The 25,780-nt window shown below is 42.1% G+C and overlaps 3 protein-coding genes across 6 annotated transcripts in view; all 3 read left to right on the top strand.

The window, feature by feature from the left end:
- Positions 1-11,183, top strand: part of cdc14ab (cell division cycle 14Ab) — a 75,615-nt gene extending 64,432 nt beyond the window's left edge. For 2 of the 4 annotated variants that reach the window (XM_071344305.1, XM_071344304.1), the window contains 3 exons: positions 2,405-2,539; positions 4,949-5,348; positions 8,835-11,183. In XM_071344305.1, coding sequence (XP_071200406.1) covers positions 2,405-2,539; positions 4,949-5,348; positions 8,835-8,864 — 565 coding nt within the window. In that variant the 3' untranslated portion in view covers positions 8,865-11,183. Of the gene's footprint in view, positions 1-2,404; positions 2,540-2,683; positions 2,815-4,948; positions 5,349-8,834 lie in introns of those variants that run through there. The other 2 variants (XM_071344306.1, XM_071344307.1) reach the window with 2 other exon arrangements.
- A 6,115-nt stretch (positions 11,184-17,298) lies between these two features.
- gpr88 (G protein-coupled receptor 88) lies at positions 17,299-18,789 on the top strand. The gene is given in 4 exon segments (XM_071344311.1): positions 17,299-17,849; positions 17,851-18,113; positions 18,116-18,342; positions 18,344-18,789. Coding segments are annotated over 4 exon segments (978 nt in total). The 5' UTR covers positions 17,299-17,418; the 3' UTR covers positions 18,401-18,789.
- A 255-nt stretch (positions 18,790-19,044) lies between these two features.
- Positions 19,045-25,231, top strand: LOC139539551 (vascular cell adhesion protein 1-like). Its single transcript, XM_071342610.1, has 6 exons — positions 19,045-19,195; positions 19,296-19,577; positions 19,776-20,066; positions 20,694-20,951; positions 23,300-23,575; positions 24,102-25,231. The coding sequence occupies exons 1-6, from the start codon at positions 19,141-19,143 to the stop codon at positions 24,215-24,217; spliced, it is 1,278 nt and encodes a 425-aa protein (XP_071198711.1). The 5' UTR covers positions 19,045-19,140; the 3' UTR covers positions 24,218-25,231.
- Positions 25,232-25,780: the final 549 nt, after the last annotated feature.

The following is a 25,780-nucleotide window of genomic DNA, read 5'->3' as shown; positions in this document are numbered from 1 at the left end:
ATAGTGACAAAGTAACGGTGAGAACTAAATAACCACGACAACTTAAATTTACCGTCAAACTCGGGGCTTATTAGCAAACACACGGTAATGGGGGCGGCAGGAAAAGGGGCTGAGCTGGACCCAAGGAAAGAAACAAATATCCCAAAACACCCCTAAGCTAGACTAGCCTATTTCAACAACAGCTAACTAACTAACCAAAAATAGTGGGTGGTCCACCCAGTTCTAACTTGTGTATTTAACAAAGTTTACCTATGGGTAGTGTATGCCCATGGGCGTCTTATCTTGGTTACCCCCTTTTCCCACCAAACAAACACTCACACACCATAACCAAAACAATACTCACAGGTGGGGACAAAGTGACATGTATCCTAAACCACACAAGAGGTCTACAAACATATGGCATGTACAGAGAGATTGCTCTAGACAAAGAGATCGAGCTCTAGAGACAGGGTTTTTAAACCAAGGGAAAGGGAATGCGATTGGGTAGGAGAAAAGGAGCAGGTGTCTTCTGATTAGCGACTGATTGATGACTGATTGGGGAATGATGATGGTCACCTGTGAGTAGGGGAGAAGGAGAGAAAAGAAATACACACAGGATACACACAGAATACTTGTATCCGTAACATTATCTAATGGGTGGCATCCATAAGTCTAAATATTCCTGTTACATTGCACAACCTTCAATGTTATGTCATAATTACGTAAAATTCTGGAAAATTAGTTCGCAATGAGCCAGGCGTCCCAAATTGTTGCATATACCCTGACTCTGCGTGCAATGAACGCAAGAGAAGTGACACAATTTCACCTGGTTAATATTTCCTGCTAATCTGGATTTCTTTTAGCTAAATATGCAGGATTAAAAATATATACTTCTGTGTATTGATTTTAAGAAAGGCATTGATGTTTATGGTTAGGTACACGTTGGAGCAGTCCTTTTTCGCGAATGCGCACTGCATCGATTATATGCAACGCAGGACACGCTAGATAAGCTAGTAATATCATCAACCATGTGTAGTTATAACTAGTGATGATGATTGATTGATTGTTTTTTATAAGATAAGTTTAATGCTAGCTAGCAACTTACCTTGGCTTCTTACTGCATTCGCGTAACAGGCGGGCTCCTCGTGAGGCAGGTGGTTAGAGCGTTGGACTAGTTAACCGTAAGGTTGCAAGATTGAATCCCTGAGCTGACAAGGTAAAAATCTGTCGTTCTGCCCCTGAACAAGGCAGTTAACCCAACGTTCCTAGGCCGTCATTGAAAATAAGAATGTGTTCTTAACTGACTTGCCTAGTTAAATAAAGGTGTAAACAAAAGAAAATCGGTGTCCAAAATTACCGATTTCCGATTGTTATGAAAACTTGAAATCGGCCCTAATTAATCGGCCATTCCGATTAATCGGTCGACCTCTAGTCTGTATTTCATTCAATTCGGTGCAAAGTATAGCTCAACTCAAGCTGTAACTAGGCTACCTGCAGCAAAGTGCTGGATGGTCAGAGGTAGAGGAGGAGAGGTGACTTGGGAGTGTGAAGAGGGATGGAAATGGAACTCCCTCTTTTGTGCTAAAGTACAGCCCTTAATTCATTTTCCTCAAAGAGGAGCGAGAGAAGAGGCTCTACACAGCTCTGCGTCCTCCCACTCCTTTAGCCTTGGTTCTTTCACCTACTCAAAGGTTAGCGTGCAGGTGTGTTTGTTGTGTGTTTGTTTGTATGTCTGTATGTGTGTATCTCTGTGTGTCTGTCTGCGTGACTGCATGTGTGACTGTGTGTGTGTGTTGTCTGCGTGCGAGTGTGTGTGTGTCACTGAAAGAGTCCGAGGCCACTCAGACTAGCACAGTCTCCTCTAATTGCTGTACCGTCCTGAATGACGTTGGAAGTTCTTCAGCCCAGTACTGACAGACAGATCACAGACATCCACAAGCAGCGGACAGACTGCTTTAATGAAGGAACTGGGAGTGATGCCTCTTACCTCTTTTCTGTCTCTTATTATCTCTCTCCCTCATTCATTCACACATCTATAATACTGGCGTATTATACTAGAGTAAATATTCAATGCTTGTGCTTTGATAAATCCTTACCTAATCAGTAGTCCTTCAGGTACTGTTCTGTAGTCTGGGGTTACAGGGTAGAACTTTCACTGGGTGTCATCAAAGTCTTGCCCACTCTTTTGTTTGTTTCTGACAATGGGATTTATACTGTAGGTCATTCATGTCTTTAAGGAGTGTAATCTATCCAATTAGCGTGCCCGACTGAATTTATGTGTCTAGTAGTAGAAATTGTGTGTGTTGGCAAAAGCTCTTCTGTTAACAGCTCTTACTTTTATTTCACCTCACACTATGTATATCAAATTATTCTTCCTTTCCTTCTGTCTGTCTCTCTCTCTCTTCCCTCTCTTTCTCTTTCCCAGTAGGATGAACCTTGGAGTGGGCACTCAGGGTACCATCTCCCCCCTCAAGTCCTCCAAAGTCCCATCATCCTCTGCTTCCGCTACGGCCAAGAGAATCAGCCGCAGCTCCTCCTCCTCGGCGTCCAACCTCAAGAGGTGAGCCCCCCCCCCCCCGCACACCCCTCCCCCGACACGTCTTACCCTTTACTCCTCTTATCTACTCACTCTTTCTTTTTTTCCCATTCTTCCCCCTCTCCTTCCATTTCTTCCTCCCTTTTATTTCTGTTTCACACTGTGCAGCCTCCCATCCCTCCATTTATCCACTTACCCTTTCTCTTGCCTCCTGTAGATTTGTCTTTTACTCGTTTAACATTTCTCTTTCCCTCTCTTTCCTGTCCTGTCCTTTTTTGGCTGTCTCAGTCCCCTGGTTGTGTTTCTGCCTGTCTGTGACTACCACATGTCCTGAAAGCAAGTGGCAGGTGGAAGGATACGCAGGGCAGGACAGGGAACACGTGTGCAGTGTGTCTCAGTGACCAGACCGATTCACAGAGAGGGTTGACGCGCTGCAGGCTGTGAGCTTTCCCAACAGACCAAATCTAAATCCCCCGCATTCTGCACCACTAGAGACAGGGACTAGCAGATAACACAACACAGAAATATGCCACAACAATCTCTCCTCTGGAGCGGTACCAGACCTACTGTACTTTGTGCTCTTTTCAGGATTGGTTATTGTCTTTTTCTATTCTACCAAATTATTCAACAGTGAATGTGTAGGTAGGTAGCCATGGCAATATAGATTGGCTGAATCAATCTGCTATTACTGTCCGACTCAATCCACTATTGTAGACTGCTTGCCGTCAGTGTAAATCGGTTGTGTGTAATATGGCTGATCCCATTTAGTCGATTGTTTGGTCGATAGGGTTTGTCGAGCAGTTAAGGAATAAATAAAATATGTTTACGCCAAGTCTTGATTGACGCCTGTCTCAGTAGACTAATCCATTGCAGAGGTGGCACACCAGTAGTACATTTAACGTTAATTCCCATAATTTCTAACCTACAATGTCTGTTTGGTTACCGTCATTTCTGCTAACGCATTACATATATTATTACAGTCTTACTGTTTTCATTGTAGGAGTGGACACATTGTTTGCAGAGAGCACAATCTAGGCTACACTTGTGAGAAACAAGTTTTGGTTTATTTCATTCCATTTATGAGTTGTCAATTTATTCATTTTGTTTTGTTTTTGGAGTGCTCCTGTCAATGTTGAGTAAGGACATGCACCTGATTACACATAGAAGTAGGACTAGTCTACCTGGCCTGCGCGCAAATGTAGTCTTATAAATGTTCCCATTTGGGGATCTGATATTTCTGATTGTGTTATCTCACCACCACTAATGAGCTGTGGATCTTCTCAGTTATTTTTTCATCACTTCAAACAAGTAAACAAAGTCTGTTTTTACATTCATTGAGAATGACAATAGTTCCTCAATGTAGCCTATTTGAATAATCTTTCCAGCTCTCTCCCTTTCAGTAACCACCACTTGGTGTGAATTGGGGGGGAAAATGTAATGCTCTGATCCGGTGGAAACGTCATGAAATAGGCCTACCTGGTTACTTGTTATCCCTTGCACAAATACAGCTGTGTCTGTCCAGAGCTCACTGGCCAGGAAACTCTGAGGGTCCAGAATATTTTATACAATGTTGCAAGATCGTTAGTGCAAGCTTTGGGCTGAACCAAGTTGATAGTTGATACAATGTTTCAAGTTCCTTGCAGACAGGCCATGCATAGCCAATGTGATTTATTTTAATCAGGATCTTTTCTACCTACACAATGCAATGTTTTTATTTGTTGCCTTTATGTCAGCTATTTTTACATAGTTGGCAATAGAAGTTACTTTTAGATTTGTATAATTTTCATTTCGATATAATTTTTATTAATCACATGACAACGATTTTGAGATGTAAAGACTTTATTATAAAATAAATGAAACTGTTCCACGAAAGTAACTGGCACGCAGATTAGTAGAAATGGTAAGATAAATTGGCAATCCGAATGGAAAAGGTTGCTGACCCCTGGTGTAGCCTATTACCTGCAGCTTCAGGAGCTAATGGCAGAATCTGAGAAGGCCAGCAGCAGCAGCGGGAGGAGGTGGTTCGGGAACAGGTTTTTTTCTTCTGGTTAGGCTGTCTTGATCTTGGAATCCCTCTTGTGTCATTTGTCTTAATTATTTAATCACAGTGCGCTTATGTAGACTATTCAGACAAGCTGAGTAGCTTACATATAGTTGATTTTATATAAATACACGTTTTAAAATTTTGTAGATTGGTTGAAAGAACAGATGGCACTTGGTCGACCAAGATTTTGTTTTAGTTGGCGACAGCCCTAGTGAAAATATAGTAAATCAGTCCACTATTAGATCCACAGTACCAGTCCACAGTAGGCAGCTGTCCTCTCCTGAGCCTGTGAAAGAAGGCAGTCCTCTTGTCATTGTGTTTGTTTGGTGTTTGGGATGTGTCCTGTGTATTTATGTCCCCTTCCCCGCTCCCATCTATCTTTCCCTCAGCTCCTTCATTAACTGCAGGCTAGCCAGCTCCTTAGGCAACCTGTACGCAGCTGACGGCAGCGAGGGCAATAGGAAGCTGCCGTACACGCCCTCTTCATCACACTCTTCCTCCTTTCCTCCATCCATCATCACCACCCCCATCCCTCCGTCGGGCTGGGCCGTCTCCGTTCACGGCTACGTGGCTAACGGCGTGCGTGGCACCAATTACCACCACCATGAGGTCAACAACAATCAGTATAACTCCTCCCCTACTGGGGTGTTCAGCCCCACGGGGGCCCCCCAACATGCTGCAGGCAGGCTGGGCCCCGGGCCTGATAAGTACAGCCCATTCAGACCCCAGCAGGAGGGCTACTCCGGGCTCAGCGGACCCTCCGGCCGCTACCTCAGCCGCTCCATCCCCGTAAGTGTGTGCCCCGCCCCCAAAAATACTCCAACATCACCATCACCACCTTTTTGGTATTTCTGCTCTCTTACTCTTATTTTGAACTGTCATATTTCCTCTCTGCACTTCTGTCAAACACGAGTGTCCTCCCTTTTTGTGTAGATGTTGTCTATTTATAATCGTAGCCAGTCGGAATTCTTGTTCTATCCCTGCTGCTGCTGCAGGCTCTCCACTGTATGTGTCTAACTTTCTGGCGGCTCCACTGAACTCCTCTCTGTTCCTTGTCTGTTGTCTGCATGGTGCTGAAACAGGACCTGCGATGGCCTAGTTCCAGTCTAAATTAGAGGTCGACCGATTATGATTTTTCAATACCGATACCGATTATTGGAGGACCAAAAAAAGACGATACCGATTAATCGGACGATAAAAATAAAATAAAAAATACAACAATTTGTAATAATGACAATTACAACAATACTGAATGAACACTTATTTTAACTTAATATAATACATCAATAAAATCAATTTAGCCTCAAATAAATAATGAAACATGTTCAATTTGGTTTAAATAATGCAAAAACTAAGTGTTGGAGAAGAAAGTAAAAGTGCAATATGTGCCATGTAAGAAAGCTACCATTTAAGTTCCTTGCTCAGAACATGAGAACATATGAAAGCTGGTGGTTCCTTTTAACATGAGTCTTCAATATTCCCAGGTAGGAAGTTTTAGGTTGTAGTTATTATAGGAATTATAGGACTATTTCTCTATACCATTTGTATTTCATATACCTTTGACTATTGGATGTTCTTATAGGCACTTTAGTATTGCCAGTGTAACAGTATAGCTTCCGTCCATCTCCTCGCTCCTATAAGGGCTCGAACCAGAAACACATCGACAACAGCCACCCTCGAAGCAGCGTTACCCATGCAGAGCAAGGGGAACAACCACTCCAAGTCTCAGAGCGAGTGACGTTTGAAACGCTATTAGCGCGCACCCAGCTAACTAGCTAGCCATTTCACATCGGTTACACCAGCCTAATCTCGGGAGGTGATAGGCTTGAAGTCATAAACAGCGCAATGCTTGAAGCACAACGAAGAGCTGCTGGCAAAACGCACGAAAGTGCTGTTTGAATGAATGCTTACGAGCCTGCTGCTGCCTACCACCGCTCAGTCAGACTGCTCGATCAAATCATAGAATTAGTTATAACATAATAACACACAGAAATACGAGCCGTAGGTCATTAATCTGGTCGAATCCGGAAACTATCATCTTGAAAACAAGACGTTTATTCTTTCAGTGAAATACGGAAACCGTTCCGTATTTTATCTAACGGGTGGCATCCATAAGTCTAAATATTCCTGTTACATTGCACAACCTTCAATGTTATGTCATAATTACGTAAAATTCTGGCAAATTAGGCGGCCCAAACTGTTGCATATACACGGACTCTGCGTGCAATGAACGCAAGAGAAGTGACACAATTTCACCTGGTTAATATTGCCTGCTAACTTGGATTTCTTTTAGCTAAATATGCAGGTTTAAAAAATATATACTTGTGTATTGATTTTAAGAAAGGCATTGATGTTTATGGTTAGGTACACATTGGAGCAACGATACGCACTGCATCGATTATATGCAACGCAGGACACACTAGATAAACTAGTAATATCATCACCCATGTGTAGTTAACTAGTGATTATGATTGATTGTTTTTTATAAGATAAGTTTAATGCTAGCTAGCAACTTACCTTGGCTTACTGCATTCGCGTAACAGGCAGGCTCCTCGTGGAGTGCAATGTAATCAGGTGGTTAGAGCGTTGGACTAGTTAACTGTAAGGTTGCAAGATTGAATCCCCCGAGCTGACAAGGTAAAAATCTGTCGTTCTGCCCCTGAACGAGGCAGTTAACCCACCGTTCCTAGGCCGTCATTGGAAATAAGAATGTGTTCTTAACTGACTTGCCTAGTTAAATAAGTGCCAAATCGGTGTCCAAAAATACCGATTTCTGATTGTTAGGAAAACTTGAAATCGGCCCTAATTAATCGGCCATTCCGATTTAATCGTCGACCTCTAGTCTAAATGCCTACTTCATACACACTAACCATGGCTATTCGGCCATTTCCCACTAGCTACCCGTCTCCAGTTAAAATCATTTACTGGCACATTTGGTCAGAAGTCTAATTAGTGTTATGAACGATGGTGCCTCTTCAAATGTGTGTTGGTGGAGAGTTATTTTGCGGCTCTGTTCTTCCTAGGCTGTTTACTGTATTCACCTCTATTGAGTGGATCCTAACATCACATAACAATTAAAAATAATAAAGCTCATCAACAGAATGAACACTCATCTGAAAATGTGCTTTAACTACTAACCAGGTGGATTCTGGGTAAACAATGGTTTATTCGACACTGTGGCCTCATTGGCTGATGTGCGAGGTCATTTCATTGAGTGATTGGCTGGATTTCAGGGTGATTCATTTTGGTTTCTGGGTTTCGCTTTAACTTGAGGACATCTAATATCTGAGCCATCTAACAACACTTGAAACATAAGAACTGAAAGATATTCACATGTGTGGTCGATAGATGCAAAGCAAGACCGATCACACCATCATCCCCCCCCCCCCCCCCCCCCCCAACGTCAAGAGAGAACCCCGTTCCGCTAGCGGAACCCCTCGCCAACAGCCAATGAAATTGCAGGGCACCAAATTCAATCAACAGAAATCTCATAATTCACATTTCTCAAACATACAAGTATTAGACATCATTTTAAAGATTACAATTCTTGTTAATCCAACCACAGTGTCATATAAAAAATAAAAAAAACTTGATGGATAAAGCACACCATACAATAATCTGAGTACGGCGCTCAGAGACCAACACAACAGCCACCGGCCCACAAACCGTGTGAATAGGAGGTAACCGGTGATGTGACGGATAGTGAGTGTTTATGGCAGAGGGAGCGGTTGACAATGGGGAATATTGGATGACTATCTGTTATGAATGTCTCAGCTGTCCTCTCGTCTCTTTGTTTTGCCAGTCAGTGGAGTTGTGGCTTCATCAGAATAACATAAGCTTTTCCTTCTCTCTCGTTCGCTCCCGTCTTGCAACATGCCTCCCACCCCCATCTGTTTGTCAGTCCTGCTAATTCCTTCTCTAGCTGCATACACACAGACACCCTGTCTGTCTTGTCCACCATAAATGTATTCATTAGTTCAGGAAAATGCATTTGGCATTTTAAGGATTGTCTATTTGAATGGCTTTTCTGGACCTTTGCAACCAACAGTTCTATTGTACCCTGTTAGAATATAATATTTCATGCAGGCTTGTTATATAACAACCTTCTCCCTACATGTTCTTTGTCTGCCGTCAACACTTTGAAAACAATTACATGCAGCAATTTGCTTTTACATTTGCCATGGAGCCATAGGTTGTGTTATGATGCCCTGTGATTCACGTTCATTATACTCAATGTCATATTGTATCTCTGTCTCCCCTCGCCACCTCTTGCAGTCCCTTCAATCTGAATATGTTCAATACTAAAGCTGCGGTTCTGCGTTGACCAAGACCGGACAGCCATCGTAACAACTGAACTGGGCGCAATGGAGTCTCCCACCCCTCTCCATCTCCCCCTTCTTCCCTGCTTTCTCCCACATACTGAAAAGGGAAATTAATAAACCAGGAGGCGCTATATGATGTATGACATTTATTCTTCTCTCTTGGCATCTGGACGGCTGTGATCTTTGGGGGCAGGCACATAGACAGCCACAAACTCACAAGGGCTTATGGAACTTTGAGTTTTGAGCTTCTTCTGTCAGCATCAGACGGCCTCGATCCACCTTAACTGAAGTCGCTGTTTGTATAATGCTAACAAAGGGAGATTACCCGGCTGTAGTTAGGCTTGGCCAGGCTGTAACTATGTGAGTGCTCTGTCTCTTTAAAGCTGAGATATGGCCATATACAGTAGACTGGAGGCTCTCTGCTTCCCTGCATCACAGATTTCCGTTTTTATTTATGTGTACATGTGCTATACAAAATTACTGTGTACACAACACATGACATGTACTGAAAAAATAGGATATTTTTAGATGAGAGGATTTTATACATGAAACATGACAATTTTGTTGCCTGGATAAAGAAATATGTTTATATTTACAAGTGGGTTAACGAACATGTTTTGGTTTATCTCAATTCTATTTTTGTCTGAGTGTTACTACTTCACTAACAACATCCAAATATGCGAGGGGTTTATGGAGAGGTTCCTTATCAGCAACGTATTGGCAGCACAGGACCAGGCTCAGGGTGACGTGCTCTTGCATTTATGATTCTGTTTTGTGTGTGAGAATGTAGACAGCGTGTGCGTGCACGCTAATGTATGTACCATAGACTGTATGAAAACCTGTACGTACCTATGTGAGCGTGTGTGAATGAAGGAGACTGCATAGTGAGTGTGTCAAGAAACCATGTGTGTGCAGTCCTCTGCCCATGGAATGAAAGGGTGACGTCGTCTCTAGAGAGAAGAGAATGACGTATAGGGAAGAGATGAGTGTTGTCTCTTCACTATTTTAAATCGTTTTTTATTTTTATTGATTCAATTGATTCAATGAACTGCTGGGATTTGGTAACCCCCAATTGGAACTAATTAATGCTTAATGTTCTCCTCTGTCGCAAGCCTACATCACTCCATTGAAAAAAGATTTGTATCTCAATGGGACTCACATGGTCAAGTAAAGGATAAATACAGAATATTACCACCAAAAAGGATGTAGCTGACTTCATAAACCCTCACAGGTCAATGATTTGACCATACCAATAACCAGACTAGGTATGTTGAGCATGATGAACAGTGGTCATTAGTAGAGAAAATGTAGTATTGTGTTGTTGGACCAACACCACCCACAACATAAGCCTCAGTCCCTGCAGTATACCATACACCAGGCAGTTTAGCAATCCCCTCCACAGACACAAGATCCCACTGTAATAATGCTCTTTGAAAGGAAAAGGAGCACATTTTCAGTGTTATTTGACACGCTGTGGATTATGGAACTTGATTTGTGGCAGCCTATTTTTAACACATACCTACTGTAGAACCAGTTATGTTAGTTGTGTTATCGTCAAGGCACAATGGTAACAGATGTTCGTCACTATTACTGAAATATTTCCCAGTTTTTGTGTTTGTGTCGAGAATGTAAAAACAACACAGAAACCTTTCCTGCGTATTACGATTCTTTCAGACTGTAGAAGGAGAAAAAAACATTTCTGCTTTGCAGGTAGAGGTTCCTAAAAAAACTGAAAAGCACAACTGTCCCCCAAAATACCGTCTTTAAAATCCCATGCTGGATGTCATTGTGTGTACAATGCAGCAGTCATTATCAAAGCTTGTTTTTTACCAATGAATATGACCTACTGTGGCTCGACTAACTCGTCCATTTTCTGTTGGACCTTATAAGAGTCCCTATATTTGTATGCTTTTTACTTTTTAAACTATTGTTGAATTTCAAAGTTGATTTAAATAAATGTGTACTGAAGTGTCTGTTCATGGCTGCAAGGATTTTTTAAAATGTATTCTATTCGAGCTCTGTCCTGGCAGTGAAATGTGTTTATTTGTTTCGAGATGGGAGAATCTTAATAATGCAGGTATTCTACCTCCTTGAAATGTACAATTTATAGCTGTAAAATTCGTACTTGCATATATTTTTTCAAGCAGTATGTAAAGAAAATATATAACTGTAGATTAGTATTTTTGCTTTTCATTTTCATACAGTAAGCATAGTAAAATGTCTACTGTACTACATGTGTATATTTTACAGGGAACAGAGGTTGCTGAAGGAAGTAACACAATTAAAAAAATACTTTTCAAGATTCTTGCCTCTGTAAATGATTTTTTCTTGCTCCTACTGTCTCTTTAGACCTCTTGCCATCTTGCCAGATAAGAATTAACATTTTTATTAGAGCAAAGGAAGGAACACAAGCTCTGACTGATTCTGGTTGTCTTGGTGTGACAGCTGTTCTGTCCTTTCAGCTGTCAAAAAGGTTAAATGCTTTATTTTAAAATGTTAACTGAACATAGCATCTCTTTATAAATAGCATATTTATTTCCAAGTACAACAACTAAGGCACATCAACTCAGAGCCTTTTATTGCAATAAAGGCTCTGCATCAACTCTGCTAAGCTGGGTAGTTAACCTACATTTCTTAACTTGAAAGAGATCTTAAACAGCCACAGACAATCGTTATCATGAGCGTCGATTACCAAAAACCTTTGTATAATACTCCACAAAGATCCACTTGAAATAATTCTTTAAAATAAAATAGTAACTATGTTTGCCATACTGCATAGTCAACCAAAACCCGAAAGGGTAAATTTGTCTCTGGTGCATAAATAAACTCAGCAAAAAAAGAAATGTCCTCTCACTGTCAACTGCATTTATTTTCAACAAACTTAACATGTGTAAATATTTGTATGAACATAAGATTCAACAATTGAGACATAAACTGAACAAGTTCCACAGATGTGACTAACATAAATGGATGAATGTGTCCCTGAACAAAGGTGGGGGTCAAAATCAAAAGTAACAGTCAGTATCTGGTGTGGACTGCACCATATTTGCCAGTTCTTGCTGTGAGATGTTACCCCACTCTTCCACCAAGGCACCTGCAAGTTCCCGGACATTTCTGGGGGGAATGGCCCTAGCCCTCACCCTCCGATCCAACAGATCCCAGACGTTCTCAATGGGATTGAGATCTGGGCTCTTCGCTGGCCATGGCAGAACACTGATATTCCTGTCTTGCAGGAAATCATGCACAGAACAAGCAGTATGGCTGGTGGCATTGTCATGCTGGAGGGTCATGTCAGAATGAGCCTGCAGGAAGGGTACCACATGAGGAAGAAGCAGGTCTTCCCTGTAATGCACAGCGTTGAGATTGCCAGCAATGACAAGCTCAGTCCGATGATGCTGTGACACTGCCCCAGACCATGACGGACCCTCCACCTCCAAATCGATCCCGCTCTAGAGTACAGGCCTCAGTGTAACGCTCATTCCTTCGATGATAAACGCAAATCCGACCATCACCCCTGGTGAGACAAAACCGCAACTTGCCAGTGCAGAGCACTTTTTGCCAGTCCTGTCTGATCCAGTGACGATGGGTTTGTGCCCATAGGCGACGTTGTTGCCGGTGATGTCTGGTGAGGAACTGCCTTACAACATGCCTACAAGCCCTCAGTCCAGCCTCTCTCAGCCTATTGCGGACAGTCTGATCACTGATGGAGGGATTGTGCGTTCCTGGTGTAACTCGGGCAGTTGTTGCCATCCTGTACCTGTCCCGCAGGTGTGATGTTCGGATGTACTGATCCTGTGCAGGTCTTGTTACACGTGGTCTGCCACTGCGAGGACTATCAGCTGTCCGCCCTGTCTCCCTGTAGCGCTGTCTTAGGCGTCTCACAGTATGGACATTGCAATTTATTGCCCTGGCCACATCTGCAGTCCTCATGCCTCCTTGCTCTATGCCTAAGGCACGTTCATGCAGATGAGCAGGGACCCTGGGCATCTTTCTTTTGGTGTTTTTCAGAGTCAGTAGAAAGGTCTCTTTAGTGTCCTAAGTTTTCATAACTGTGACCTTATTTGCCTACCGTCTGTAAGCTGTTAGTGTCTTAATGACCGTTCCACAGGTGCATGTTCATTAATTGTTTATGGTTCATTGAACAAGCATGGAAAACAGTGTTTAAACCGTTTACAATGAAGATCTGTGAAGTTATTTGGATTTTTACGAATTATCTTTGAAAGACAGGGTCCTGAAAAAGGGACGTTTCTTTTTTTGCTGAGTTTACTACTTTCAAGATAAGGAAGCATTGGATTTATTTCTTCCTGTGTACGTGAAACTCCCGTTTTTGTAAATGACGTACACATAATAGGACCGTTGGATGTTTGGAGCTGAAGTCCAGATTTCTTCGCAGTGAAGAGATACAGAATTATATATTTTTTAGAAAACATTGCTTTAAATTACATGATTTGCTCTAAATCAACCGTTGGAGATTACATAAAGTGTAACCTATAATGTACTCTACATTATTTTTTAAATTAGTACATGTGATTGTTAGTGTTTTATAGTGTATGAAAGTGCAGTGTCCTGTATAAGCTATGGTTAGACACCCGCTGTTGAATAATTTGAAACTGATTCAGATGCATGAGGCCTTATCTTTCCTTCAGCTTGTTCCAAAGTTGATTATTTTTCATGTGAATGTCTTGTTAGCTATTGAAATGCTGCAGTCATGTTTGGAAATGAGAGGAATGCCATTGACTGGTGTGGGTTTTGGCAATTATATAAACCCGTCAATGATGATCCATCAAAACTGCAAAAGGTGGTGTAGGACTCGGCCGGTTGTGACACAGCACGGGATCGCACCCGGGTCTGTAGTGATGCCTTAGACCGCGCCGCCACGAGGGAGGTCCTGGAATATATACTTTTTTAACAAACTGTTTTTTAGCTTGGCTGATACCATAGATTTTCAAAAGGCAGCCCCGACTCATCTCATTTAATATTAAATATCAGGCCATCCGCCGTTCTCTGGGGATGCATTGGTTTATGACACTTGCCTGCCATATAATCACTTTATGGATGTTCCTTATTCAATTATTAGAATAGCCTATGCTATATTACTTTAGATGATATTATATGTAGGCCTAGGCAGGGTAGACTAGACCTATTTGCAGGGCCGGATTAAGAAATCATAGGCCCTGGGTTTTTTTTTTGTAGTCAACTTACTGAGTTAGAATAGTAGGATATGGTAGGTGCAATTTGTAATGTGCATCCGCAGTTTAATCTTGTTATATCAGTCACTGACAGTCACTCAATTAGCCATGTCAGCTAACAAGTTTTATGTGACCTCCTGACCTCCAGGGGGCCCCTATTGATTTTGTTAGTCACTCTCATTCAGATATCATTAACATGGCAGAAGTCATGGCAAAATGTGTAGAATTGCAGGTAATTAGCTTTAAAACCGCAAAAATTACTCTGCACCATGGCAAAATGTGTAGAAATGCAGAAAACTTGCTTTTAAAATGGCAAAATCTTCTATAGGCCTCATAGCATAATGTGTAGAATTGCGGAAATTAACTTTCTCTCTGCCGTGTTTTGTGTTTTGCCTGCGAGGTGGGGAGTTCCCCCCCAACCATATCTTGCCCCCAAAAGGCTAGGGCCAGCCCTGAATCAGTTACCCAACCAAGACGGGGCCCCCCAGTTACCCACATGGGCCCCCTACCTCCTCTCCTCCCCCATCTGATGAATAGCAGAGCAGTAGAAGGCTGTCTACACTCATTCAGAGCGGGCTCCTGAGTCATCCTGTGGTTGGCAGTTGCATGAAAAAAATATGAACACATACAGTTGAAGTCGGAAGTTTCCATACACTTAGGTTGGAGTCATTAAAACTCGTTTTTCAACCACTCCACAAATTTCTTGTTAACAAACTATAGTTTTGGCAAGTCGGTTAGGACATCTAGTAATTTTTCCAACAATTGTTTACAGACAGATTATTTCACTTATAATTCACTGTATCACAATTCCAGTGGGTCAGAAGTCAACATACACTAAATTGACTGTGCCTTTAAACAGCAATGACAGAAAATTACATAATTGCTTTAGAAGCTTCTGAAAGGCTAATTGACAACATTCGAGTCAATTGGAGGTGTACCTGTGGATGTTTTTCAAGGCCTACCTTCAAAGTGCCTCTGCTTGACATCATGGGAAAATCAAAAGAAATCAGCCAAGACCTCAGAAAAAAAATTGTAGACCACAACAAGTCTGGTTCATCCATGGGAGCAATTTCCAAACGCCTGAAGTTACCAGTTCATCTATACAAACAATAGTACGCATTGTGGCGTACAGCAGGTGAGCCACCAGGGGGAGACTCGTCGAGGCCTGGTGACAGACGGAGTATACATCACAAGGAGATGGCTCCATCTGCTGGACGTGCCAGGTCTCGACGGGCTCTCCGCCCAGGACTAATTGGGGCTGATTGTGGCGTTTGTGAGTAATCAAGGGCTGATTGCTCACCAGCTGTACAAGTCCCATAAAGCTGCCAGAAGGGCAGCACACAGGAGAGGACTGGGGGAAGTAAGGTGACTTCCGTGTAGTTGGAGACGGTGCCCGAGCTAAGACGTTTGTGTGCCCGACAAGATACAGCAAGACCCGGAGCCCAGAAGACGGTATCCCGGAGAGGGTCTCATGGGGGAGACCTATTATTTTCTTTTGATTTATTATTTAAAAAACACCCTAATCAAACTCTTGTCTGATCTGTGTAAACGTTTTGACCCAACCCCCTGGTCTGCCACAGCATGTATAAACACCATGGGACCACGCAGCCGTGATACCATTGGGGCGGCAGGTAGCCTAGTGGTCACAGCGTTGGACTAGTAATCGAAAGGTTGCAAGATCGAATCCCCGAGCTGACAAGGCAAAAATATGTCATTCTGCCCCTTAACAAGGAAGTTAACCAAGGCCCTGATTGAAAATAAGAATTTGTTCTTAACTGACTTGCCTAGTTTAATAAAGATAAAATAAATTAAAATAATTCTGCTGAACAAGGAGACGCCTTCTGTCTCCTAGAGATGAACGTACTTTGGTGCGAAAAGTACAAATCAATCCCAGAACAGCAGCAAAGGACCTTGTGAAGATGCTGGAGGAAACAGGTACAAAGTATGTATATCCACAGTAAATCGAGTCCTATATCGACATAACCTGATAGGCCGCTCAGCAAGGAAGATGCCACTGCTCCAAAACAGCCATAAAAAAGCCAGACTACGGTTTGCAACTGCACATGGGGACAAAGATTGTACTTTTGGGTGTGATGTCCTCTGGTCTGATGAAACAAAAATAGAAGTGTTTGGCCATAATGACCATCATTATGTTTGGAGGAAAAAGGGGGAGTCTTGCAAGCCGAAGAACACCATCCCAACCGTGAAGCACGGGGGTGGCAGCATCATGTTGTGGGGGTGCTTTGCTGCAAGAGGGACTGGTGCACTTCACAAAATGGATGGCATCATGAGGTAGGAAAATGATGTGGATATATTGAAGCAACATCTCAAGACATCAGTCAGGAAGTGAAAGCTTGGTTGCAAATGGGTCTTCCAAATGGACAATGACCCCAGGCATACTTCCAAAGTTGTGGCAAAATGGCTTAAGGGCAACAAAGTCAAGGTATTGGAGTGGCAATCACAAAGCCCTGACCTCAAGCCTATATAAAATTTGTGGGCAGAACTGAAAAAGCGTGTGCGAGCAAGGAGGCCAACAAACCTGACTCAGTTACACCAGCTCTGTCAGGAGGAATGGGCCAAAATTCACTCAACCTATTGTGGGAAGCTTGTGGAATGCTACCCGAAATGTTTGACCCAAGTTAAACAATTTAAAGGCAATGCTACCAAATACTAATTGAGTGTATGTAATCTTCTGACCCACTGGGAATGTGATGAAAGAAATTAAAGCCTAAATAAATCATTCTCTCTACTATTATTCTGACATTTGACATTCTTAAAATAAATTGGTGATCTAATTGACCTAAGATGGAATTTTTACTAGGACTAAATTGTGAAAAACTGAGTTTAAATGTATTCAGCTAAGGTGTATGTAAACTTCCAACTTCAACTGTATATATATAATATATACTGTATATATTTCCTTTTTAACAGTTTTATTTTTTGCCTATTGGACCCTCTATGCGCCTGGGCCCAGGGGCTTCCCCTGTTTACCCTGCCTGCATTAATCCGTCCCTGCCTATTTGAGCTTCTAGTTATTTCAGTACCTGGAAATCATTCAATATTAATGAAGACGCTGGGTGCAATAGGCTAGATGTGTAGGCTAAGTGTTAACATGAACCTGCGTGCTGTTCCATTCTTCTTCCTATAGGTCTTTGTTGAGCTAGTGTCTGCACTCTGTAGCATCACCACAGGCGCGCTGCGCGCATAGTCTATTACCCCCCATGCAACTGTATCACTGCCGCATTAACATGGGGAACATATCCACTGAATAGGAGATTGGCATAAACAATATTGCATAAGGACTCCTTACCGTTCTTTCGTATTAAAACCCGTTTTTATTCTTCAAACATGCCAAACGAATCGGCGCAATTGATAGACTGCGATGTGTGACACAATGCCAACATCAGCCTTGCGGCAGTCTATTCTCTCGTGTGCTTGTTTGGGACAATTTTAAACCTTTTGGTTGTCTACCTGGTCGTGACATTTAAGAAACTTCGGACGGCTAGCAATGCGTTCATTGTGAACGGCTGTATAGTCGACCTGTTGGTGTGCGCGTTTTGGATGCCGCACGAGGCAGTGGAGATTTCCGCTGGCAGTTCTTTCCCGGCTGTGTACCAAGCCTTCACAGATGCGCTCCTATTCCTCGGCATCACTGTCTCTCTTCTCTCCCATTCCCTCATAGCCGTCAACCGATACGTCGCTGGTGATTTGGTAATCAACACGTATCTGTCCATCTACCAAAAAAGATACACAGAATGGATGCTAATTCCGTCGTGGCTTTCTTCTACCCTGGATCACGTCTTCGCGGTACCCACAGGAAGGATGCTCATGTCTCCCTGCTTCCGCAGCATCAGTGCTCAAAGGAGGGACGCCCATTCTCTCTGACCCATTTGAAGCGGGTACCCTGGTGTTGACTATTGTTGGTCAGACAATGGTTGTTTTGTATTGCTATTTGAAAATATTTCGAAGGGTGCAGATCAGTGTGAAGAGGCTCAGCATATTACATTTTCCTATCGTGAATAACCTTCCCTATTCGCTCCCTCACTACACTACACACTACACTACACACTACACTACAGACCTTTCTGGGTGTTATTACCAGCACTTTTTACCACGGTTCCATTGGCACTTAGGAAATGTTCATGGATGATTTTCTGCACTATCTTTGTTACAAACCCATTTTTCTACACTTGGAAGAACGAGGAATTTAGAAAAGATCCGTGCTCATGGGAGAATTTTGCAGTTGGGGAGCCTATTACGATGAATATGTCGTAATGACCTTCTCCCAAGACAAAATAGTCGAAGGGAATTTTTGGCCGAGATGAATTGAATATAATCTGAACTGCTATGACATTGGTTATTGTAAGGATACAGCTGCTACAATGTTTTAGAAAGCCTACCTGACAACAATCGAAAATTACACTATAATGTTGCTCTCAATTGGAAAATGTTAGTGATGCTGTTACAGCGTTATTCTGTAGGTCCATTATGGAATACACTCAACTGGAAGCACACTCAACAAATTAGTCAATTATTTGTAAAAACATTGTGTATAACACTAGTTTGTCTAGTTTCATGTATTTTTCAATATACTGTTTTATGGACCATGGTTGTAATAGTGTTATATGCAAATTGTAAATCAGTTTGTGTTCATTTTAATAAAGCAGAATTTTTAAGTGCAAAACTTTTTGTCACATTTGGCCATTACAGGAGACTAGGGGCTTCATTATCATCACTTTCACACCACACACACACACACACACACACACACACCACACACACGCACGCACGCACGCACACACACACACACACACACACACACACACACACACACACACACACACACACACACACACACACACACACACGGTCTCCTGTGGCCATCAATGTTTTCATTTGGAAATGGCTTAAGGAGCCCAAAGTAACAGGAAAAGATCTAGTCTAGCCCTTCCTGGCATCAGAATCATGGAATGTCCGGTCTTTTTAAAGTAAAGGGTGGATACCTTGCACATTGAGTGGCCAAGCTCTGCAGCAAAACTTTACATTCAAGCTCAATATTCTACCTGAAGAATGGACATGAAAAAGATGCAACTTCTTCAACTGTGTGCCTTCTTCCATGTTACAGGTAAACATCCTTTCTCTGATCAATAAATGAACATTATTAATTCCATTTATGCTATGGATATTTTATGTATTCAATTAATGTATGTATTGTTGTTTTGTAGTCAGTAGTCAGATAGAAGAAGTCGCCATTTCACCTCCTGGGAATGAGGTATTTGTGCTGGCAGGTTCAGCCTTCCAGTTCACCTGTGCTTGCGTTGGTAGTTGTAAGGCACCACAGTTCAGGTGGACAAGAGCTACTACTGACTCTGATGGTATGCTAACCAAAAACAGCACTCTCAAATTTTCCAACGTGATGATTGAGGATGCGGGTCGATATACCTGCAATGCAAAGTGCGATGGCAGTTCAGAGAAAAAACAAAAAACTGTCAAGATGACTGTCTATGGTAAGTAGAATAATTGTAGCATGTGATGACATAACCTCAAAAACTACTGTCATTACTTGAATAATGTCTTGAATAATTTGACATATTTACACTGTAAATTATAATGCTAGTATACCTTAGCCAAGGCCTAAATAACTTGTTTTGCCATCATGTGAAAGAGCAAAATCATTCTCCATCAACTTCTCTCTGATTTTACAGCTTTTAGTCAACCTGTGTTGGTGATGCCAAGTATTTTGACGGAAAATGTGGCTTGTGATGTAACATGCAGTGTTGATGCATTTGACCACGTTGACCGTGTCCACATAAGCTGGTATCTAGGAAGTGAGCTTCTTAAAAATGAAACGCAGCAGACTTTGGATGCAGCTACCGTGTCAGACACACTGACTCTTACTGCCCTGAGGGACCATACTGGGAACAGTCTGACCTGTGAAGTGAAAGCAGACATGAGAAATAACTCAAAACAGGTTTCTTACTGTCTAGACATACACTGTGAGTACCTAATTACAATTCAGATTCACTTTAGAATGGTATACAGTGTTTTAGTGATAGTCCCTAGTTAATTTGTGAATAAATAATGGTAACACGTTACTGAAAGCATCCATGTATAATGCATTATGATGCAGCTATGCATTGTAAGACTTGTCATGAGTATGTTTGAACCCCGTTATATTGTCTTATAATCATCTTATATCCCCTTTATGTCTTATAATCATCTTATATCCCCTTTATAATGTCTTATAATCCTAATGATCTGGACTAAAATTCCAGCCAGGTTGGAACGTTTGAAAATCTTACGCATAGAGAAACAGCAAATAAGACTTGTTATAAGACTTGCTTTTAACAAGTTAGAAACCATTTTACCTGGATGCTCTCGGTAGAGTGTTACTGAAATGATTCACTGTGTTCAAAGATGTCTCCTTCCAGCCTTAATGGCAGTACAGTACACTTAATCCTTGCGCTATTGAACTGTTTGACTTATGCTGAATTACTAATCGCCATAAAGGCGCCACTCCCTGGGCACTCATGTAGATCAGACAGGATCGGATAGATCCTAAAGCAATATGATAATATGATATGTCCTCAGATATCTCATAGTAACGTGTTGTTGTGTTCCAGATGCACCCAAGATCAACATCAGTGCTTCCTCATCTGGGATGGAAGAGGAGGAAGTGGTGATGAGCTGCAGAAGTGACGGCCACCCCACCCCCACCATTGAGTGGGAGAGAAAAGGGGAGCTGTGGCCCAAGAATCTGCATCGACACGCACAAGGAAACGTCACGGGCCGGCTACACCGCAGCAACCAAGGGGTTTACCAGTGTGTGGCCAAGAATGTGGTGTCCGAGGTAAAGGAAGAGATGAAACTGGAGGTGCAATGTAAGTGTACTACTAACTACTTTAGCCAGGGGCCAACAAGCAGGGGTTCCACATTGCTAAGCTTAAGATGCCTTATCTGATGGTACTGTAATAATATCCCCACTCTAATTGTTATGACAAGTATTTCACTTTTATTTAACCAGGTAGGCCAGTTGAGAACAAGTTCTCATTTACAACTGTGACCTGGCCAAGATAAAGCAACGCAAAGCAGTGCGACACAGACAACAACACAGAGTTACACATGGAATTAACAAGCGTACAGTCAATAACACAATAGGAAAATAAAATGAAGTCTATATACAGTGTGTGCAAATGGCGTGAGGAGGTAAGGCAAAAAATAGGCCATAAGTAATTACAATTTAGCAAATTAACACTGGTGTGATAGATGAGCAGATTGTGATGTGCAAGTAGAAATACTGGTGTGCAAAAAGGCTATTTACAGATGGGCTATGTACAGCTGCAGCGATCGGTTAGCTGCTCAGATAGCTGATGTTTAAAGTTAGTGAGGGAAATATAAGTCTCTAGCTTCAGCGATTTTTGCAATTCGTCATTGGCAGCAGAGAACTGTAAGTAAAGGCGGCCAAAGGAGGCGTTGGCTTTGGGGATGACCAGTGAGATATACCTGCTGGAGCGAGTGCTACGAGTGGGTGTTGTTATCGTGACCAGTGAGCTGAGATAAGGCGGAGCTTTACCTAGCATAGACTTATAGATGACCTGGAGCCAGTGGGTCTGGCGATGAATATGTAGTGAGGGCCAGCCCACTAGAGCATACAGGTCGCAGTGGTGGGTGGTTGATTGTTAATTGTACTATTTGCATTTACAAGTGACAGCATGTTGACAGCTAAAATGTAAACACAACATGTAAAGTGCTGGTCCCATGTTTCATGAGCTGAAAATAAAATATCCCTGAAATTTTCCATATGCACAAAAAGCTTATTTCTCTCAAATTTTCGTACACAAATTTGTTTACATCCCTATTAGTGAGCATTTCTCATTTGCCAAGATAATTAATCAACCTGACAGGTGTGGCATATCAAGAATCTGATTAAACAGCATGATCATTACACAGGTGCACCTTGTGCTGGAGGCAATAAAAGGCCACTCAAATGTACAGTTTTGTCACACAACACAATGCCACAGATGTCTCTAGTTTTAAGGGAGCATGCTATTGGCAACACAGACTGCGGGAATGTCCACCAGAGCTGTTTCCATAGAATTTACACAGGTGCACCTCCAATATTGTTTTAGATAATTTGGCAGTATGTCCAACCAGCCTCACAACCGCAGACCACGTGTAACCACGCCAGCCCAGGACCTCCATATCCGTCTTCTTTACCTGCGGGATCATCTGAGACCAGCCACCCGGACAGCTGATGAAACTATGGATTTGCACAACCAAATTTCTGTACAAACTGTCAGAAACCATATCAGGGAAGCTCATCTGCGTGCTTGTTGTCTTCACCAGGGTCTTGACCGGACTGTAGTTCGGCGCCGTAATCGACTTCAGTGGGCAAATGCTCACCTTCGATGGCCACTGGCATGCTGGAGAATTGTGCTCTTTACGGATGAATCCCGGTTTCTACTGTATGGGGTAGATGGCAGACATGTGGGCGAGCGGTTTGCTTATGTCAACGTTGTGAACAGAGTGCCCCATGGTGGCAGTGTGGTTAAGGTATGGGAAAGCATAAGCTACGGACAACGAACACAATTGCATTTTGTCGATGGCAATTTGAATGCACAGAGATAACGTGACAAGATCCTGAAGCCCATTGTCGTGCCATTCATCCGCCGCCATCACCTCATGTTTCAGCATGGTAATGCACGGCCCCATGTCGCAAGGATCTGTACACAATTCCTGAAAGCTGAAAATGTCCCAATTCTTCCATGGTCTGCATACTCACCAGACATGTCACCCATTGAGCATGTTTGGGATGCTCTGGATCGGCGTGTACGACAGCGTGTTCCAGTTCCCACCAATATCCAACAACTTTGCACAGCCATTGAAGAGGAGTGGGACAACATTCCACAGGCCACAATCAACAGCCTGATCAACTATATGCGAACAAGATGTGTCGCGCTGCATGAGGCAAATGGTGGTCACACCAGATACTGTCTGGTTTTCTGATCCACTCCCCTACCTTTTTTTTAAGGTATCTGTGACCAACAGATGCACAACTGTATTCCCAGTCATGTGAAATCCATAGATAAGGGCTTAATTTCCTTATATGATTTCCTTATATGAACTGTAACTCAGCAAAAAAATTGAAATTGAAATATAACATTTTTGTTCAGTGTATATACTTTCATATTATCGATGCATTTTTACAACATTTGTTTGATCTTTGCAGACGGACCAGCAAACACAAGTATCCAGTCCTTCCCACTGCAGGCCATTTCCTATGGGGTTCAGCTGAACCTTACCTGCTTGTCAGACATGTACCCCAAAGCCAAACAGTACATCTGGACCAGGATCCCAGATATGGCCCTACCCAAGGAGGCCATGGTTACAAACAGCCATTTAATCATAGATAACTTCCAAGAGCACCACCAAGGCATCTTTGAGTGTAGAGTGATTCACCACAGTGGGAATACAGAGAGAGCATTCTATACCGCCTCTGTACAAGGTACGTAATAGCCACTCGTGTGTTGTCATATTTGCTGCCTTGTAATGATTTCCTCCATCAATAAATTGATATTGATTCACAAAATGACCAGTCTATATATAAGTCAAGACTCTCCAACCTTCTTCTTGGAGAGCTACCGTCCCGTTTTCAATCCAACGCCAGTTGGAACTAACTGATTCAGTTTATCAACCAGTTAATTATTAGAATCAGGTGCGCGAGATTAGAGTTGGATTGAAAACCTAGAGGATGGTATCTCTCCAGGAACAGGGTTGGAGAGCCCTGGTATAAGTAAATAGAACATGCTATTAAGTGGTTAAAGGGAACTGATTTATAGATTGATAGTCATTTGTAAAAAGGAAACATGGAGGTTTCTACATGGAGACTAACCAGTCAGAGCTTAATGCTGTTAATATTGCCAGTACCACATCTTTAAACAGCTTAGTGATGCAGGCTTTTGCACTGCTTGCACTCCATTCCCTAAAATGCCATGTTATTTAACTGTGGTGTCCCTCTGTTGTCCCTGCAGCGGAGCCCGAGTCTAAGGTGTTCACTCAGTTGGTGGGTGCAGTGTCTGGCAGTCTTGTCAGCGGAATCACAGGAGGGATCGTGGCAGGATTCATGTTAGCTAAATATCTGAAGTGATGCTACCTTAAATCACCTCACTGTGTGGGATCTATTCCGGAGCCATTCAGATGGTCTCAACCAGAGTGCATTATTCTCAATTCATACAGCAGAGCTTAACAGCGATTAATGTACAGTACTTTCAGAAAGTATTCATACCCCTTAATGTATTCCACATTTTGTTGTGTTACAGCCTGAATTCAAAATAGATGAAATCGTTTTCTTTTAAAGCCGATTTAAGTCCAAACTGTAACTAGGGCACCCAGGAATATTCAATGTTGTCTTGGTAAGCAACTGCAGTGTATATTTGGCATTGTGTTTAGGTTATTGTCCTGCTGAAAGGTGAATTTGACTCCCAGTATCTGTTGGAATGCAGACTGAACCAGGTTTTCCTCTAGGGTTTTGCTTGTGCTTAACTCTATTCCATTTCTTTTTTAACCCAAAAAACTCCCTAGTCCTTGCTCATTACAAGCATACCCATAACATGATGCAGCCACCACAATGCTTGAAAATAGGAAGAGTGGTTGTCGATGGAATTTATATGTTTAAATGAATGATTAGAATATTCCACCCTGAAACCATATAATTGTATGAAATTGATTAGAATCATAAAATTATTATTAATGATGTGTGTAGTTTTAGTCAGTAAAAGTATAATTCATGATGTGTGTAGTTTTAGTCAGAATTAGGGTAAAACAATATATCTGTACAATATATTGTTTATAGTATCTTAAACACGGAGTGTCTGAGCAAAATTCGGTGCCGACCTTGCTAGGGGCCTCTGAGAGATTTGGGAGAGGGCAGTGAGTACTCCCTAATCTTGAGGGAGGACAGGGAGTGCTTCTCACGGTCCCTAATCTTTGTCGGCTGGGTATTGGTACAGTGTGTGCGTAGGATACCTACTGTTCGTGTGTATGTATGTGCGTATGATATCTACTATTTGTGTGGAAGTATGTGTGCCGCTATAAAATGGATGTCTTTGTATTGTGGACTTGAGAACGTTCTCTGAATAAACTGTACTAACATTTTGCATAAGCTGAGTCTTTGACTAATTATTATTATACCCATGGTCTTACAAACCTCGGGAATTGGTCAGAGCTATTGATTGTTAATTATTATCATTGGGATTGAAAATTCTCGTGACAGTGGTACTTAGTGATGTTTTGTGTTGGATTTGCCCCAAACATAACGCTATGTATTCAGGACATGAAGTTAATTTCTTTGCCACATTTTTTGCAGTTTTACTTTAGCACCTTTTAGCAGACAGGATGCATGTTTTGGAAAATGTTTATTCTGTACAAACTTCCTGCTTTTCACTCTGTCATTTAGGTTAGTATTTTGGAGTTGTTGATCCATCCTCAGTGTTCTCCTAACATAGCCATTAAACTCTGAGTTAGGAAGGAAGCCTGTTTCTTTGTATCAGAAGCTGCTAAAGCCATGACGTAATTCTCTGGAATTTTTCAAGCTGTTTAAAGGCACAGTCAACTTAGTGTATGTAAACTTCTGACCCACTTGAATTGTGATACAGTGAATTATAAGTGAAATAATCTGTCTGTAAACAATTGTTGGAAAAATTACTTGTGT

This window comes from Salvelinus alpinus, chromosome 15 (assembly GCF_045679555.1).
Source record: "Salvelinus alpinus chromosome 15, SLU_Salpinus.1, whole genome shotgun sequence".
Lineage (NCBI taxonomy): Eukaryota > Metazoa > Chordata > Actinopteri > Salmoniformes > Salmonidae > Salvelinus > Salvelinus alpinus.
This window is presented reverse-complemented; position numbering and strand designations above follow the sequence as displayed.

Coding starts and splice junctions, on each gene's coding strand:
- LOC139539551 (XM_071342610.1), top strand. CDS start 19,141: ATGGACATGAAAAAGATGCAACTTCTTCAACTGTGTGCCTTCTTCCAT. Junction 20,067..20,693: donor TTACTGTCTAGACATACACT/GTGAGTACCTAA, acceptor GTTGTGTTCCAG/ATGCACCCAAGATCAACATC. Junction 20,952..23,299: donor GATGAAACTGGAGGTGCAAT/GTAAGTGTACTA, acceptor TGATCTTTGCAG/ACGGACCAGCAAACACAAGT.